The sequence below is a fragment of the Acomys russatus genome, chromosome 19 (assembly GCF_903995435.1).
Source record: "Acomys russatus chromosome 19, mAcoRus1.1, whole genome shotgun sequence".
NCBI classification, from domain to species: Eukaryota; Metazoa; Chordata; class Mammalia; order Rodentia; family Muridae; genus Acomys; species Acomys russatus.
In genome coordinates, this window is record NC_067155.1 from 51822880 (window position 1) to 51842339 (window position 19460).

General features: G+C 49.2%; 1 protein-coding gene across 1 annotated transcript; it reads right to left on the reverse strand.

Moving 5' to 3' along the window:
• Positions 1 to 2283: 2283 nt before the first annotated feature.
• Gtf2h3 (general transcription factor IIH subunit 3) lies at positions 2284 to 19454 on the reverse strand. Its single transcript, XM_051161446.1, has 13 exons — positions 19367 to 19454; positions 15458 to 15537; positions 13894 to 14000; positions 13615 to 13781; positions 10404 to 10466; positions 8750 to 8779; positions 8057 to 8085; positions 7515 to 7589; positions 6144 to 6197; positions 3733 to 3801; positions 2912 to 3047; positions 2763 to 2799; positions 2284 to 2678 (listed from the first exon to the last, which is right to left on the reverse strand). Exons 1-13 carry the CDS (start codon positions 19377 to 19379, stop codon positions 2609 to 2611), a joined length of 930 nt encoding a protein of 309 aa, XP_051017403.1. The 5' UTR covers positions 19380 to 19454; the 3' UTR covers positions 2284 to 2608.
• Positions 19455 to 19460: the final 6 nt, after the last annotated feature.

Consider the following 19460-nt stretch of genomic DNA (forward strand, 5'->3'; position numbering starts at 1 on the left):
TCGTACATGGGTAGGGGAGCAGAGTGGTGTCCGTTGTCCAAGGCCACTGCATGCTATTCCTCGTAGACCGCTGCACATCTACACGCGTTCCACTCCTGGTGGTTCTGGCTGCTACTGTGTAGAGGTCATCTTCTGCACTTCGTGTTTTCTCGATGGTAACACCAAATGCACTACGGAGCAAAGCCAGACAACCTTAGCGTATTAGCCCGAAGTACCCTTGCCTAATCACCATATTTCTCTCGGTTTGGACCAGGCCATGTTCTGGGTCTCTCCTTCAGTCACTGCCAAAAATGGTTCATTGCCCCAAATGCAGTCTGTGTTGGGTAGCGTCCTCCAATGGCTAAAGGTAGGGGGGCTGGGGGGGGGGGCTAGTTCAAATCTTCCTTGGGTTTTGTTAGTTTCAGCTGGCAAAAGAAATACACTAGTATCCTAAAGAAGATAGTGTGAGTCCACATTTAAATAGAGATGGGAGTAGGGTGGGAGGTGTTCATACCAGTTAGGGAGACGACAGCCAAATCAGCTTGAAGTGATGTGGTCCTCACCGTCCCAAAGAAGCCAGCTAAGCAGCTGTAGATCTGCTGCCACCTCCACTGCCACCCTCCATTAGCCCCAGCAAACTGGCTTGGGCTTCCCACTGCCACCTCAGGCTAAGGTCATGTGATCAGCAGTGGACACCCCCACCCCACCCCACCCCCGCCAGAGCAACAGCAGGAAGACCTGCATTGCCACTTGCACGTCCACATGCTGACCCTGCAGGTGGCAGCTCTGGGCAAGTCCTCATCTATAGAAAGACAGCAGCAGGCCCACACGGCACTGAGTGAAGACAACTCACGGGGGTCAGTTCTATCCTTCCACCCCGTGGCCCTGGGGATCCAAGTCAGGTGAGAACACCCACTGAGCCATCATGCCAGCTAGCTCGTTTTTTAAAAAAGATTTTATTAGTTATACAGTATTCTGCCCCTGTGTATGCCGGCATGCCAGAAGAGGGCACCAGATCTCATTATAGATGGTTGTGAGCCACCATGTGGGTGCCGGGAATCAAACTCAGGACCTTTGGAAGAGCAGCCAGTGCTCTTAACCTCTGAGCCATCTCTCCAGTCCCCAGTCATTTCTTTTTGTTGTTCGTAGGATCTATTTTTAGTTTATGTGTAGTTGTTTATGCATGCGGGCTAGTGTCTCTCTGCGCCTTGTTGGTACCCAGTGCCTGTGGAGGGCAGAAGAGGGCACACCACCTCCTAGAACTGGGGTTACGGATGGACAGTTGAGATGCTGTGTGGGTGCTGGGAACTGAACCTTCCTATGGAAGAGCGGCCAGTGTTCTGACGCACTGAGCCTCCTCTCCCGGCCCTTAAGAAAGCTCTTAGTAGCTGAGTGTTGGTGTTGGTGGCACACACCTTTTAATTCCAGCATTCATGAGACAGAGGCAGGTGCATCTCTGTGAGTTTGTGATCCTCAAAGCAAGTTCCAGGCCAGCCAAAGCTACACAGAGAATCTGGTCTCAAAAACAAACAGAAAAGGCTTTGAGTAGCATTTTTTTTTTCTTTTTTTCGGTTTTTGAGAAGGGTTATGTGTAGCCCTGGCTGTCTTAGAACTGGCACTGTGTACCAGGCTGGCCTCCAACTCAGAGATCTGCCTGCCTCTGCCTCTAGAGTGCTGACATTAAAGGTGTGTGCTACCACTTTCTGGCAGCTTTTAGTAATTTCAAGAAAAACTACTCAATGCAAATATTTAGAAAAATACTTAAAATAGGATCTTTATTGTTGAAATTACACATGTTTCTACTGAACTCATTTACGCGCCTAGTGTTCAACAGTTCTCCAACACTGACGTTACTTTTTCACGGTGTTTTGTTTTGATGTAAACAAGGTAGCAAGATGGAGGCCTGGTGGGTGGGAACTTACTGTGTAGCCCAGGCTGGCCTAGAACTGGCACTGTGTAGCCCAGGCTAGCCTCAGACTCAGAGATCCACCTGCCTCTGCTCCCTGAGTGCTGGGATTGAAGGTGTGACCTTTAGGTCAGATTACATTTGAATACAGTTAATAAAGAAAACAATTTATTTGAAGTAAAATGTTCTTTTCTGAAAAGACAGGCTCTTCTACATATCCCAGGCAGGATCTGAACCCCAGTCCTTGCTGTCTCAGCCTCCCAAGCTCAGAATTCCAGGCATGTAGCACTTGTCCAACTAAGATGCTCTGTCACGCCGGATACAATGACCCAATGCTGGTCACCTTCCTGAGCAGCGTTCCAACTTCACACACTGCCCATCTTGAAGAACAGAAGACCCAGAATCCACCGTGATGAGCTCTGACACAGTGGTGGAGTGCTGGCCTGGCACATGCAAGGCAAGGCTGGGGTTCAAAACCCAGCACCAAGGATCAAAGAGACCACAAACGAGACAGCAGCAGCTAGTTTCTGCCAAGCAACTGCTACAAATTACAAACAAAATGCCCTAACTTTGTGCCTGTCCCCTTTCCAGATAAAACCAGAGGTTTGGAGTCTACTTCGGCTCCACACCCTAGAAGCACAGGACAAGAGCCATGTTTTGAAGAATTCCTCCATGTTCCCCATGGGAGTCCGCCTGAGGTGAGAGAGGAGCTTCCATGGCTCATCACTGGGACACCTTCTGCTTCTTCTTCTTCGCCTTCAGTACAGGAGGGAGGGAGATCTTAAAGGCCGTCCTGGAACGATAGACAGGAGACACCTGCTCAGGGCTCTGCAGCTCACAGGAGCCCACTCCCACCCACACCTGTGAAGACACTCACTCGCACGTGGTGCAGATAGGGCTGAAATTGCAGAAAACTGTTAAAAAAAACAAAAACACAAGGAAATAACTGGACTTGAAAACCACAGGCCACTTTTGCCCCACCCCCACCCCAACACAGACAGTAAGACAAAGTACACATGAGCTTACTGGACAGACACACGGAGCAGACATAGCCGATCTCAATGAGACTTCGGTGACAGAAGCAGGCAGCCCTGTAGTCCACGTGGATCGGGGGCGGAAGGATTAGCTGAGAGCGCTGATCTTGATCCGGAAGAAAAACCCACTGTTTAAAAAAAAAAGCAGAAAGAAAGGACAAGCAGGGGACCTTTAATTACATCCTGGGAGGAAAACCAGACAAAGACAGCAGTCTTGGCTGGTCAGCACTGAGGAGAATGCTGTTAGACTTTCCTTCAGCCAGTGAGATGGCTCAGTGGGGAAAGGTACTTGCCACCAAGTCTCATTCTTGAGGCCCACGTGGCAGAAGGAGAGAACTGACTGCGGCCAGTTGTCCTCTGACCTCTACACGCACTCAGTGGCAAGCGTGCACCCACCCACATACACAAAATAGTAAAAATAATTTCCTTCCAAGTCTATTAAGATTCATTTTTATTCACTCCATATTTATTTTTTGTTTATTATGTGTGCTTGTATATGTGTGTGCACATATGTGCTACAGCACATGTGGTAGTCAGAAGGGTCTCTCCTTCCACCAGGTGAGTCCTGGGGATTGAACTCAAGTCATCAGGCTTGGCAGCAAGCACCGTGACTCACCGAGCCATGTTATCAGCCCAACTCTCTCCACACTTACTAAGCACTCTGTTATACAGTCAAAAATAACATTTGCAAACAACTTTCAGAGTCCAAAGAGTCTACCTTCCCAGCCTGGGAACTCTGAACCACCATTTACTCTCTCAGCAATCCCTTCCCTGGGGTGCTCGAGGTGGTGGGCGCTGCTGCTGTTAGCTCACCAGTAAGTACTGCAGGAGAGAAGGCATCTGAGGCACCTTCAGGTACAGTCCCCCTGTGATGTCACAAGCCTGCAAGACAGAGAAGTCACTGCCAAAGCAGCCTCTGGACTTTCCCAGAGGAGTGGGGCTCATGGCGGGGGTGGGGTGGGGGGCTCGATAGGTCTACAGAGTCAGTGTATGAGGCCCATCCGTGTGCTCACCACTGTCCATGCTACACACACTAGCACAGCACACAGCTCTGCTCCAGATCCCCAGGCTACGAGACAAATTGTGTCCCATCCTCAGGAGGTGGGCTCCTAGAGCTGCCGACAGACAGCACAGCCTGGTAGCTTCTCTCGCTGCCTGCTGTGCCACGCAGCAGATTCTGAGCTTCCCAAAGCTGTGCCTTAAATAAAGTTTCCTTGCTAGTTTTAAGAGGGAAAGGGGGCACATCAGGCTTCAGGGTGCAAAACTGACGTTGTGGTTTATAAGTCCCATGACAATCAGGTGGGGTGACGGGGAAGGAGAAGCAGGGACAATGAGGGAAGGCCAGAGCTGAGCCCCAGCAGAGGGGACAGCAAGTGCCAAGGCATTTGTCCAAAGCAACCCTGGTTAACTGTGGTCCCAGGCAACACCAAGGAGTCAAGAGGGATCCCAGAATGAAAACAGAAGACATGGGGTGAACAGAAGGCCACAGCAAGGACTTGGCTATCAACAAAGTGTGCTGGGATGTTAGGGGTGGGGAATGGGAGGTAAGGTAGTTCAGGAAGTGGGTAACATGTGCCTTGTTTATGGTGTGAGCTTTCTAACTCCCACGATGACTGGCCTGGCTGGTGGAGGTAAGTGTGCTGAGAGCCGTTATTAGCTGGGATTCAGGGCTTGTGATGAAGACAGATTCAACCAGATCCTAGCAATAAGGAAGGAGAGGAAAAGAAAAGGTTGACCTGCCCAGTGGCCACAGAAATGGGGCTCAGAGTTTGGGAGAAAGCATTGTACAGGGAAAGCTCTGTTCTGCACGCAGAGACTTGAGGTGTCCAAGAGGAGATGCCATGCGCACTGCAGAATTGCCTGCCTGGGCCGCAGGAAAGGCTGCACTGGACCCAAGGAGTCACAGTGAGGGACAGGGTACAGAGCCAGCTTTCAATCACAGTTGAGACTCTGAGTTGGAGGACACCCTGAGAGCTGAAATGGGCAGCTACAGACCGTAGCTTCCTTGAAAGCCTGCTACTGAAATGCACCAGGAACTGCAACAGTGTATGTACAGAAAACACTGGTATCCCTAGGACAAACTGAAGGCAGCGGTGACCCTCTGAGCATTACACACCACACAAACAGGGGACTGTCACACAGCACCCACAGATAGCAGCAATTCCTATGCTGTCTCTCATTCTCATGGGGTGGGAGCCTAGAGTTTAAATACATGCAAATGTATTTACTTCTTAGGTATCTCTAAAAAAAAATTCTAAAAAAACAAAAAACAATACATTCTTATGTATTAAAAAAAAAAAAAAAAGAATATCAAATGCCTACTGTCAAATTGAGCCTAAGCAGCAGATAAGCCCAGCACCCCCACCTTGACCTTTAGCTGACTGACTGATCTTCAAGGATGTAAGTTTTTAAGGAATTTCTGAATGGGGAAGGACTGCTAAGCGTTTTCTTTACATTTCCTATTTCTGGGCATGCGTGCCTGCCACAGCACACAGAGAGCAGAGAAAAGTTGCAGGACTTGGCTCTTTCTTTGCAGCGTATGGGGCCCAGGAAAGGGGCTCAGGCCGTCAGCTTAGGTGACAGGCACCTCAGGCACTGAGCCATCTCACTGGCCCAGAAGCAGACGGCTGTCATCCACAGCCCATTGATTATTTGGGGTGTGGGTCCCTCCACACTCCTCATCATTCAGTTTCAAACTTCTGCTCAAAAGCAACCTCTGAAGCAGGAGAGCCGCCATGAATCTGAAACCAGCTGGGCTGGAGTGAGCTCTACCGCCTCCCCAAAGAGCCACACCCACCAGTGCCCCAGACACCCACGGGGCAATGTACAGAATTTACATGTTCCTAGATGCTGCATTTAAGGGGGTGGGGAGGTTCAGCAGCACACACTAGGGAGGCGGAAGCAGGCAGATCTCTGTGAGTTCTAGGTCCAGTGAGACCCTATCTCAAAACAAATCAGGACATATAAAACCCATTTTAATTATACATTAAACTCTGTATAACCAAAACACTCTTATATTCTCCCTCTGTCTCTGCAGAGTCTCACTCTGTAGCCCAGGCTGCCCTCAAATCTCACGATCCTCCTGCCTCAGCTTCCTGACTGCTGGGACTACCGGCCTGTGCCAGCATGCCTGGCAAACGTGTGACCATCCCCACAAGTGCTCAACACATAGAATGTTCCTATCCAAAAGCCTGGTCACTGTCACACACGCACTGGAGACTCACCTGCTGGAGGAGCCCTGAATCCGAGTCTAGGACACAGGCATCAATGAGAATATTCTGAAAGAAGCATTTTAAAATGTTACAGCAATGGTTATGGCTGTCTCAGACGTGCGAGACTCTCAACTGTGTAACGAGACTGGCATGGAACGTGTGGTAACCCTCCTACCTCTGCCTCCCTAGTGTTGGTACAGATATACCCTATTTGTCCAGCGAGACTCTATTCCTAAAACAGGCCCTTTAGCATGTACAAGGATGCTGCGAGGTGGACACTGAGGCATTTGGCACCAGAAGCATCTGAGACAGGTCCTGAGTCCTGCCTCCAGAGCCTGACCCCGTCCCACCACCACACTCTCCATGCTGAGGAGGGCTCAGGGCTCTAGTGCTGCTGTATGTTAGAGATGAAGGTTTAGACAAGGTGGCTGGAGAGACAGTTCGGTGGTTAAGAGCACTGGCTGCTCTCCCAGCAGACCCAGGTTCAGTTCCTAGCACCCATCTGTAACTCTCACGGCCCACATCCATCTGCAACTCTAGTTCCACAGGATCTGACATCCTCTCCCGGCCTCTGCAGGCACCAGAACTGCACACGTTGCATATACACACACACACACACACACACACACACACACACACACACACACACACACATACACACACACACATATTCAGGTAAAACAGATTTAAAAAAAAAATCAGAGAACAAAGATGTTATGTCTGGTATCTGAACATCTCAGTTACTTTCAAAACATACACATTACAAGGCCCGTGTGGGCTACAGGGAGCTCACAAGTCAGTATGGGCAAGTCAGCAAGAGCCTGTCTCAAAACAAAATGAGAGCCGGGCGGTGGTGGCACACGCCTGTAATCCCAGCACCCAGGAGGCAGAGGCAGGTGGATTGCTGTGAGTTGAAGGCCAGCCTGGTCTACAGAGTGAGTTCCAGGACAGCCAAGGCTACATAGAGAAACCCTGTCTCGGAAAAACAAACAAACAAACAAACAGAGAAGTTGAGGATTACCGTATCAAACTGTCTACCCAGAGACTATAACGGGATGAGTACCAACCATGACACCCAACGCAAAACCAACTTTGAGTGCATAGTTCTGAGAACACTGCCCAGTCGAAAGGAGCCCAGTCCTCTAAACAGCAAAATGACAAGTGCCAGTGTGGCTCCTAAGTCCCCAGTCCACTAACGGGCTCAGAACACTGCTGTGACAATGAACACTTTTTGTTTGTTTTTGAGACAGGATCTCTCAGTGTAGTCCCAGGGCTGTCCTAGGACTCCATATAGACCAGGCTGGCCTCAAATTCATAAAGGCGGCACCACCACACCTGGCCTCTGATCATTTCTTCCAGAAACTAGGAAGGCCCATGCCTCACCTGCTTCTGAGCGGCGAAGATGACGTTCATGAAGTTCATGTACTGCAGTGCACTGTCCTCCGCAGCCTTGATCACCTACAAACACAGTGGTCAGACCTCAGGGACCGCCCAGGCCGCACTGCAGGCCACACCTAGCAGCACTTTTCTAGCCCCCTTCCTAAACAGCACTAAACCCCTCAGGTATGAGACCCCACCAGAGCTTCCCTGGTCCTTGTTAGACTGACAGCATCTGTCCAGAGTATCAGTGTGTACTGGGAGGCCAGGGAACAACTTCTGGTTGGTAGAAGACCGTCTGGGTCCTGGGGACTGAAGTCAAGTCTTCAGGCTTGGCACCAGGCACCTTTACCAACAGAACCACCTCGCTGGCCCAAGACCCTGGCTGGCCTGGAACTAGCTCCGTAGATTACACTGTCCTTGAACTCAGACATCAGCCTGCATCTCCCTCCCCAGGGCTGGAATTAAATGCATGTGACACCATGCCTAGATTCATTCCCACATCTTTCAGCTGTCTGCAGTTGTATGTGAGTTGTGTGTGATCTTACCAATATCCTGGATTTCATCTCCTGATTATCTATAAAGAGATAAAAACAGATTATAACTTAACAAACAAGGTAACTTACAAAGCATGTGGTTTTCTAAGCACTTTTGGGTTTTGTTTGGTTTTTATTTTATTTTATTTTTTATATCATTTATTTATTATATACACAATGTTCTGCCTGCATGTATGCTTACAAGCCAGGAGAGGGCACCAGATCTCATTGTAGATGGTTATGAGCCATCATGTGGTTGCTGGGAATTGAACTCAGGACCCCTAGAAGAGTAATCAACACTCTTAACCTCTGATCCATCTCTCCAGCCCTGTGTGTGTGTGTGTGTGTGTGTGTGTGTGTGTGTGTGTGTGTGTGTGTGTGTTTGAGGCATGGTTTCTCTGTGTAGCCTTGATTGTCCTGGACTCACTTTGTAGACCAGGCTGGCCTCGAACTCACAGCGATCCACCTGGTTCTACCTGGGATTAAAGGTGTGCACCCCCATGCCTGGCACACTTTTTATTTTATATTGAGTCAGGTCTCATCGTGCAGCCCTGGCTGGCCTGGAACTTGCTCTGCAGACCAGCTAGCCATGACCTCACAGAGCTCTGCCTGCCTCTGCCTGAGTGCTCAGCAATCCTCAGCTACCCACCAAGCATGCAGCAGTAAAATCAACAAGGTGATAGCTGTGAAGGAATCAGCTCTTACCTTTCACTGTCTTGTTCACCCTGTGAATGTCTGGAGTCATTAACATTAAGGAATATAAAATATGTTCCATAAATACGTGGAGTAGCAGGAAAACAGGCCTTCAGACTTAAGCCAGCCTCTCCATCACCTGCCATGTCAGCCATGTGGGTGGGCTGGGTTCAGTTACCCATTCTGAACTCACAGGGGAGAGGATTCTCTCTGCCTGTGAGGACCACAATTAGAGGCAGCAGCATCCACCATCCTAGGCAGCAATACTAGGGCCACACACACCCCAACCAGCCCAACCAATGACATTATGAATTGGAAAACTATACAAAGAAGATCAGGATAACTGGATAAAAACTCAAGGATGTGCACAGCACTCAATACTATTCAAAGGCATTTCACAAAGGCAAGGCGGAGAGCCCATGACACATGAAATCAGGTGCCAGGAAATATCTGGTTACCCTATGAGGCAGGTCAGGTCACCTGTTCACCTACACAGAGTGCCACTTGTTAATTAAGCTGCAGGGTCAGTCAACAGCGTTTAAACTCAGTACTGAAGTTTTCATGTGATGGAATAAGAGCCAAGTCAGCACCAGGCCATCAGAGGAAGAAGCAAGATCAGGGACTGGAGAGATGGCTCAGCACTTCACAGCAGCTGGAGATGACTCAGCACTTCACAGCAGTTGGAGAGATGGCTCAGCACTTCACAGCAGCTGGAGAGATGGCTCAGCACTTCACAGCAGCTGGAGAAGACTCAGCACTTCACAGCAGCTGGAGAGATGACTCAGCACTTCACAGCAGCTGGAGAGATGGCTCAGCACTTCGCAGCAGCTGGAGAGATGGCTCAGCACTTCACAGGCGCTGGAGAGATGGCTCAGCACTTCACAGCAGCTGGAGAGATGGCTCAGCACTTCACAGCAGCTGGAGAGACGACTTAGCATTTCGCAGCAGCTGGAGAGATGGCTCAGCACTTCACAGCAACTGGAGAGATGGCTCAGCACTTCACAGCAGCTGGAGAGATGGCTCAGCACTTCACAGCAGCTGGAGAGATGGCTCAGCACTTCACAGCAGCTGGAGAGATGGCTCAGCACTTCACAGCAGCTGGAGAGATGGCTCAGCACTTCACAGCAGCTGGAGAGACGACTCAGCACTTCACAGCAGCTGGAGAGATGGCTCAGCACTTCACAGCAGCTGGAGAGATGGCTCAGCACTTCGCAGCAGCTGGAGATGGCTCAGCACTTCACAGCAGCTGGAGAGACGACTTAGCACTTCGCAGCAGCTGGAGAGATGGCTCAGCACTTCACAGCACTGGCTGCTCTTGCAGAGGACCCAAGCTCAGTTCCTAGCACCCACATGGTGGTTCACAACTACTCGTATATAACACTGATTCCAGGGGATCTGATGCCATAAGTACCAGGCACCCACACGGCACTACACAGTACACAGAGAAACTCACAGGCAAAACGCTCATACATACAACAAACAAAATACCCAAAAGAAACCAAGCAAGACCTCCTTGGAAGCAGCACCAGGCTTTGCAGATGATGCTCGTGGGAATACCCAGGGGTCAGCGGAGCTACTGCACATTATGGCTGCAGAGCAAGGAGAGCCACCACATAAACACCCTCACCACAGAACACTGCTGTGGAACACACGAGCACAAGGATACAGCAAAGAGCTTTAGCGAGGGATCCTGCCAGAAGTGTCTCTGTTTGTTGGCCCTTTATGTCACCTGTCAACATTATGGAGCACAAAAGGGGAATTATAAGACAAATAAGGTCATTTTAAAACTCAAGTATTCAGGAGAGAATCAAAAGACAACATGTTCAAAGTGGATCTTTTCTTTTCTTTTTTTTTTTCCATTTTTTTGAGACAGGGTTTCTCTGTGTAGCCTTGGCTGTCCTGGACTCGCTCTGTTAACTGGGCTGGCCTCCAATTCATAGAGATCTGCCTGCTGGGATTAAAGGAGTGCGCCGCCCTCTCCTCACAGCCCCCTTCCGCCCCAGCTCAAAGTGAATCTTAGAACACAGACACTAGTAATCAGTAAATACAAGCAAGCAACTCTATGCCTCTTCTCAAAATCTCTAGGACAAAGAGAGATTGGAGAGATGACTCACTGGTTAAGAGCACTGACTGCGGCTGCACAGTGGTGGCGCCCAACTTTAATCCCAGCACTCGGAAGGCAGGAGCAGGTGGATCCTTGTGAGTTCACGGCCAGCCTGGTCTACAAAGTGAGTCCAGGACAGCCAGGGCTACATAGAGAAACCCTGTCTCAAAAACCAAAAAAAAAAAAAAGAAAAAGAAAAAGAAAAAAGAGCAGAGGACCTGGGTTAAAGGCCCAGCACCCACATGGTAGCTCACAACCATCTGTAATCTCCAGGTCTAGGGGATCTGATGCCCACTCCTGTCTTCCACAAGAACCAGGCATGCACACTGCCAAAACATCCATATACATAAGTAGATTAAATCAACCTAAAAAAGGAAAATATAAAATAAAGGACATGGAGTGGCCCTGAAAATGTGTTCATACCAAACACTACTGAGCTGTACACTCAAAAATGGTTAAAACAGAGCCAGGCATGATGCCCTCCACCTTTAATCCCACCATTGCTGGAGGCAGAGGCAGGCAGATCTGTGAGTATGAGGCCAGCTTGGTCTACACAGCAAGCTCCAAGCCAGCTGGGGTGACCCAGGGAAATTCTGCTTTAAAAAAAAAATACTCCTTTGGCACTCTCTCTCTTTTTTAAAATGTATGTGTATGTCTATGGGTGTGTACACAAGCGTACATGATGCCCACAGAAGCCCGAAGAGAATCCTGGGGCTGGAGGGAGAGCAGCTGTTGCGGCCCCCTACATGGCTGCTGTGGGTCCAGCTTGGGTCCTCTGCAATAGCAGCAGGTGCTCTTCACCCCTGAGCCATCCATCGCTCCATCCCCAGAGCATGGTTACTTTTTATGCATTTACAGCTGTGTGCCCATCACCACGCTAATTGTAGAACGTTTTCCATCATCTGAAACCATAGGCCCACACGTCCCTCCCAGCCCTGGGTCATTGCCAACCCCTTCCAGTCACTAAAGTTCCTTTTCCCTCCAGGTTACTGCTGCAGATTAAAGGCTGAAAGCCACGCGGGCTACAGGGAAACTAGAGCCTGGAGCTGGGAAAGGCGCTTTTCATTTCTAAGATGACAGCTGGAGTGTGTGATGGTTTGGATGAGACCAGCTGCCACAGCTCATACAAACCAACCCCAGTTGGTGGAACCGTTTGGGAAGGACTAGGAGGTGTGGCCTTGTCGAAGGAGGTGTGTCACTGGGGGCGGGCTTTGAGGTTTCAAAAGCTCGGGCCATTCCCAGTCAGCTCTCCCTCTGTTCTGTGCTTTTGGATGAGATGTAAGTTCTCAGCTACTGCTCCAGAACCAGGCCCGCCTGCCTGCTTGCCCACCTGCCTGCCCGCTGCCATGCTCCCCACTGTGAAGGTCACGGAGTCTGCTACCCTTTGGAACCAAGAGTCCCAAATTAAATGCTTTGTGAGCTGTCTCTGTCAAGGTGTCTTATCACACAACAGAAACATAACTAAGGCAGGGGCTGAGTGGACAGGCAGCAGTGGGGAGAGGCGGCCAGGGCAGCTGGAGGGGTCTGTTAGAATAACCTAGCAGTTCTCATGCAGGGCCTTTGAGGCAGTCTAGCCAAGTCTGAAGTGCAAGGCCAGGGAAGCAGGAGGGGCAGGGCGAGGGTTGTGCCAAGGGCGGTACTTCATCCCAACAGTGCTGAGGCGGACACAGACTAAGAGCTCAGAATTTGGAGGCAACTCTAAAACTAAAACCACAGGCTGTGTAGATGATTGGATGGTAGATATGAGAAAAAAAGGAGCAACAAGACTGTAAGAGCCAGGGGTTATAGAGAACCTGGCAAAATAGTGTTCTCTGACAAGGCAGGAAGCCACACTCCAAAACTCCCTGCAGCTGGGGCAGCCTGCATAAGGCCTGCACAAGACCATTCCAGTCACCACTGCAGCATGGAGTGGGGAGGGACTCATGAGCCCCACCCCTAGCAGATGGCCTGCTGCAGCAGGCCTGGCTTTCTTTTTCTTTTCTTGTGTAATCTTGGCTGTCCTAGACTTACTTTGTAGACCAGGTTGTCCTCGAACTCACAAAGATCTGCCTGCCTCTGCCTCCCAAGTGCTAGGATTACAGGCATGCATCACCATGCCTGGCTCAATGGCTGGCTTTCTTTAAAGGGTATGGTCACCCATAGGTAACCCATGTTCCAGTAAATGGCCCTATACCCATGGGTATATGGGCAGCACAAGTGGATTTTTGTGTTTGTTTATTGTTTCTTCATTTGTTTTGAGACAGGCTCTCTCTGTACGGCCCTGACCATCCTGGAACAGTCTAAGAACGGGCCTCACTTGGTAGTCCTGGCCCCAACTAAGCTCACTTGCAGTAATCATCCTGTCTTCACCTCCCTAGTGTTGAGAAGGCAAGTGTGTGCCATCATGACAGGCTGGTTGAAATTCTTATTTTATTTATTTACTTTGGTTTTTCGAGACAGGGTTTCTCTGTGTGTAGCTTTGGCTGTCCTGGACTCACTTTGTGACCAGGCTGGCCTGGAACTCACAGAGATCCCGCCTGCCTCTGCCTCCTGAGTGTGGAATTAAAGGCCTTTGCAACCACAGCCAGATTTTTTTTCAGAAGGACACAAAGCTGGGAGAGGAGAGGAGGTAAGGATGGATCTAGGAGTTAGGAGGAAGAATGAGGTTGGTGAATATCATTAAAAAAATCATATGCATGTACGAAACTCTCAAAGAATTAATAAAAATCTTACGTTTTAAAACCATACAATTACCACTACAGTGAGACAGCTGTGACAACAGCCAGGCTCTTACTTTTGGTCATCAGATCTTTGATCTCCTCAGTGATCACCTCATTCGCAGCTGTCAACAGCTCATATTTCCCGTCTTTACTCCCAGAGGGATTATAGTCAGGAACGGGGTTGCCAGGGTCTCCGAAGAAGTCTCCAAGTCTGCCGTTCTTCCCCGGGTATAAGAACCGACTGACAGGGTAAGGGAAAGAGCCCTCTGAGTAACCAGCGTGCACTGTGTACACCTGCGTGAAACTGTCTAAGAACTGAGAAGCAGCCCTGGTGGCAGAGCACAGGCCCCTACCTTTCCTGGATGTGACTGGCTATCACAGCCAGCTGGTTAGAGCGGTTCATGAACAGGTGGGAATTGGCCAGCACCATCACAGCATCCATGCACTTGGATAAAGTGAACTGACAAACATGAGAGAAACACGTCAGCTCCACACACAACTTCATGCAGGAAGACGTCCCAGAAAGAGCAATGCTTTATGACTTAGCTTTATTTACTTATACACTGTGGTGAATTTAAGGAGGGTCTTCCTACGTGGCCCTGGGTGGTCTGGGCTCACCGAGTAGCAACAGGCGTCCAACAATTCACCTGTCTCTGCCGCCCCATGTCATGATATGTGCCACTATGTGCAGACAGTCGCTGCCATCTGGCACAACAACTCACCTCCTACAACCAGAAGAGTAGGGCCTGAGAGGCCTTCCCGACTTGACTGACACAGAGCCGTTTACAGATTAGAACACTCTTTCTCAAATACTAGCAAGGTGGGGGCCACATATGCAAACCGGAACTTAGGAGACAGAGGCAGCCTGACCAGAAAGAAGTTCAAGGTCATCCTCAGACTGTTCAGCATGTTCCAGGTCAGCCTGGGATGCCTGAGATTCCTTGTTGAAAATGTAAAAAAAGACAGGGTACAGTGGAGCACGCCTTGAATCCCAGCACTCAGGAAATAGAAGCAGGTGGATCTCTGTTAGTTCAAGGCCAGCCTGGTCTACAAAGCATGTCCAGGACACAGAGAAACCCTGTCTCAAAAAACCAAAAGAAAAGGCAGAAAAAGAATAAAAGTACAATCTTGCTTTTTTAAAAAGATAAACTATGTGTCATCAAAAATTAAAACTTGAAACAATGGGATGGTTCAGCAAACAAAGGCACTTTAATGACTGGGACACCCTTGGCAAAAGGAGTGTATCAACTCCAGACCTCCAAAGCATGTGAACACCCACACACACCTACAAACAAAAAGTAAATGTTAAAAAAAGGACCAGCCTGTCTCAAAATGCCAAAGACCAGGTTGGGCAGGATGGGTCAGTGGTTATAGGTGCTTCTCACCAAGCCTGATGACCTGAGCTCCCAGGGCCCACATGGTCGACGCAAACAACAGACACCCAACAGCTGTTCACAGACCTCTGCACTCGTGCTGTGGCACACTATGCCCGCCCCGTACCTATACGATGGACGTGTGAGCTGTTTAGAAAAGGCAACACAGACAGGAGGCAATCAATGGCTACCTGCACATGTGGGAGGGAGGCAGGAGTGACTGTCAACAGGTGCGAGGACGTCGTGTGCTGAAAGACACAGTCCAAGAAGGAACCGTGGGGCCAGTTCTGGGGCAACTTCCTGGTCTGTGTGGTGTAACTGGCTTTTCTGAGGTGACAGCTTTGCTTTTCTGACAGTCTCTAGCTCAGACTGGCCGAAGAGACTGACCTCAGGGATGGCTCTGCCGTCTCCTTCTGAGAGCCCGGATTGGACAAAGGCCACCACACCCAGCTTGTAAAGACAGTGCCATTCTGGGGGGAGTGGGTGGGACACAGGCTTACAACTGACGACAAAGGGAGCCATTCCAGGGCTCTAGCCACCTTACCTGAGATCCCTTTAATGCTTGCTTTCCCCACCAAATCGGGTTGGTGTCAACTACGATAACCAGAAGGTTCAACTCGTCTTCTGCAAACAGAAGGAAGAGCAACATGTTCAAATGTCAGCCTCAAGGGACCCAAGTAAAGTTAACACTCTCGACGAACCGACTCATCAGCTCCAGGCCTTCTCACGGTTAGCATCCTTGGATCCATCTTGAGGTCACAGAAAAGGCCAAGTTCCCTTGAAGATCAGCTCACAGGGCTGAGAACACAGCTGAATGAGGGGCTTGCCTAGTACTGGGGAAGCCCTGAGTTTGAGACCCAGTATCTCATTTTAAAAGAGAAAAACAATGGGGGGTTGGAGAGATGACTCACTGATTGCTCTTCCGGGGGTCCTGAGTTCAATTCCCAGCAACTACCTGGTGGCTCACAACCATCTGTAATGTGATCTGATGCCCTCTTCAGGCAGAGCACTGTATACATAATAAATCTTAAAAGAAAGAAAGAAGCAAGGAAGGGCCAGTGACGACTTACTAGGTGAAGGCACCTATAGTCAAGCCTGGTGAGCTGAGTTTGATTCCTGGGATGTACATGGTTAGGTGAGACCTGACGCAACAAACCTGCCCAGTAACACACACACACACACACACACACACTAAATGTTAAAGGGGAAAAAAAACCTTTTAATTTTAAATGCTGGGAATGATGGTGTATTGTCCTTAATCCCAGCTCTTGGAAAGCACAGGCAGATAGATTTCTGTGAATTCAAAGCCAGTCCCAGAATGATCCATCATACAAGAGGCAAGCCAGTTGTGATTAAGAATCTTCGTTTTATTTATTTATTTACGTATTATTTATATAGCCCAGACTGGCTTCAAACTCCTTGTGAAGCTAAGGATGACATCAAACTTCTGATCCACCGGTCTCTACCTCCCAGGTGCTAGCTGTACCACAGTCAGTGCTGGGATCTGCAAAGGTCAGGAAATAAAAGGACTCTACTATAGTGCTTCCTTCCCAGCCCAGGAAGCAACTTAGCATGGGAAGGAATTAGGCCACTATCCAAACTGACAGACACAACTCAACAGGCCGAGTAGGGTAAACATTCAACACACACCCACACTGAAGAAACTGAGACCAGCTATGACTTAATTCAATCTGGTGCTGGAGTCTGAACACAGGAATGTGTATATGCTAAGAAAGAGCCCTGTCACCAAACTACATCCTTAGCATTTTCGTATTAAAAAAAAAAGCTTTATTTTATATGTACGCATGCTTTGACTGTGGCTGTGTGGGAGTACCATATTCATGCAGTGCCCTCAGAGGTCAGAAGATGGCGCCATATCCTGTGACTGGTTCTGCCTCTGTGTGGATGTTAGACTGAACATGGGTCCTCTGCTAGTGCTCTTAAACAGAGTCACCACTCTAGGAACCTTGACCCTTTAGGATGGGATCTTATTGCCCAAACTGGCCTTGAATTTGGTAACCTCCCACCTCTTGAGCATTTGGGATTGCAGGCACCTGGCACCACACACAGCCAAGAGCCTTCACTTGGACAAAGCAATCCTGGCAGTGCCCGCCCAGCCATGAAAACCCGCAGGCTCACCCAACAGCACAAGGCACTGCCCGACTGAATGCCTCCTACTTCCTGCCCACAGTCCAAGCTCCCTCATCAGCATCATCCCCCATCTCTGGCATCTGCAGAACCAAATCCTACTTCCTCTTCCTTCCTTGCTAGCACCAAGAAGCTTGAGATAGAAGACAATGTGGGCTGGGTGGTGGTGGGGCACGCCTTTAATGATCCCAGCACTTGGGCCGGAGAGATGGCTCAGAGGTTAAGAACACTGTCTGCTCTTCCCAAGGTCCTGAGTTCAATTCCCAGTAACCACATGGTGGCTCACAACCATCTATAATGAGATCTGGTGCCCTCTTCTGGCCTGCAGGCACACATGCCGGCAGAACATTGTATACATAAATAAATCTTTAAAAATAAATAATCCCAGCACTCGGGAGGCAGAGGCAGGTGATTTGCTGAGTTCAAGGCCAGCCTGATCTACAAAGCAAGTCTAAGACAGCCAAGGCTACACAGAGAAACCCTGTCTCAAAAAACCAAAAAGAGAAAAGAAAGAAAACAATGTGTTGTTGCCTGTCAGAAACATGCACGTGGCATGTCCCTGCTAAGTCCCTTGAGCCTCTGCCTCTTTAGTTGACAAGCAGTGCCTGGCCTGCCTCTCTCATAAGCATGTAACAGCTATAGGTGCTGAGTGAACTTCCCTAACTCCTCTTGCTCCCCACAATCCATTTCCCACACAGTAGCCAACGTGATGCTTCTAATGTTCTCAATCAAGTAAATAATTCTGGCCCAGTGAGAAAGCTCAGCTAGTAAAGGCACTTGCTGCCCCAAGTCTTATGACCCAAGTTAAACCTCCGAGATCTACACAATGAATAAAAGATCTGATTCCCACACACAATAATCACAACAATCTTTGGGGAGAAATGTAATTTCAAATCTTTAACTAAGCCAGGTGTGGTGGCACACGCCTTTAATCCCAGGATAGGGGAGGCAGAGGCAGGTGGGACTGTGGTCTACAAAGTGAGCCCAGGACCGCCAAGGCTATTACAGAAAAACCCTGCCTTGAACAACAAAATAAAACATTTTAACTAGGAGTTTAATGTACGAATAAGAGCCTCTAGGATTAACCTCCCAGGATGTTTGTACTTAAAGTGAACTTCATAATGCTCACGCCATAGTCCTAGTATCTCAATCTTTCCTGGCCTCTTAATGAAAAACAGTCCTCCTGAACTTAGCTGCTAAAAGATTGTCTTTTTTTTTTTTTTTTTTTTTGAGACAGGGTTTCTCTGTGTAGCCTTGGCTGTCCTGGACTCGCTTTGTAGACCAGGCTGGCCTCGAACTCACAACGATCCGCCTGCCTCTGTCTCCCGAGTGCTGGGATTAAAGGCGTGCGCCACTACGCCCGGCTTTTTTTTTTTTTTTTTTTTTTTTTTTTTTTTTTTTGGTTTTTCAATACAGGGTTTCTCTGTTTTGTGTTGGCTATCCTGGGCTCGTTTTGTAGAACCAAGCTGGCCTCGAACTCACAGTGCCTCCCGAGTGCTGGGATTAAAGGCGTGTGCCACCATGCCCGGCTACATTTGTCTTTACAGCCCAGAAATTTACTTCACTTGCCAACTGCCTCTCTCGACCTTTAGCCACAATACACCCAAAACTTCCCTCCTGTGTCCAGTTCTGTGCTGTACTCCTCAGTTTAGAAACTGTCGAGTACAGCCGGGCAGTGGCGCACATCTGTAACCCAACATTCAGGGAGGCAGAAGCAGGCGGGTTGCTGTGAGTTCCAGACCAGCCTACAAAGTGAGTCCAGGACAGCCAAGGCTACACAAAGAAACTCTGTCTCGAGAAAGAAAGAAAGAAAGAAAGAAAGAAAGAAAGAAAGAAAGAAAGAGAGAAAAGAAGGAAGGTAGGTGGGAGGGAGGGAGGAAAGAAAGAAAATGTCTACTGCACGGGGGGGGGGGGGGGAGTATCCCAGAATTTACTAAATGACACATTGGGCATGCTAATGTCTGTAATACCAAATCTCGGAAAGGTAAGGGAGGAGAGGTTGAATAAAAAAATAATTAGAGCTGGGTTTGTGGCTCAATTGGTAGAATGCCTACTAACCACGCACAACGATCCGAACACCACATAAAATCGAGCTTGATCGTGCACGCCTGTTATTCCAGCAATCTACAGGAGCCTGAAAGATCCAGAGCTCAAGGCCATCCTTGACACCACAGCGAATTCTACGTGAGATCCTCTCTCAAAAACAAAATTCCTGGCTGAATGAACGAATACACTGGCTGCTCCTCTAAAGACCAAACGTGTCCCTCCCAGCCCGGCTCCGAGTTGCGGCCCGTGCCACCCTCACCGTCCGCGGCCATGACGCCCCTATGTCTCGGTGAAGAGCCGCCCACAGTTCAATGCTCAGTCAACTTCCGGCGGTGATGAGTGACGTACGCCAA

Coding starts and splice junctions, on each gene's coding strand:
- Gtf2h3 (XM_051161446.1), bottom strand. Junction 8,780..10,403: donor CCTCGCTAAAGCTCTTTGCT/GTATCCTTGTGC, acceptor TAATGACTCCAG/ACATTCACAGGGTGAACAAG. Junction 7,590..8,056: donor AGATGAAATCCAGGATATTG/GTAAGATCACAC, acceptor CTGTGTTTGTAG/GTGATCAAGGCTGCGGAGGA.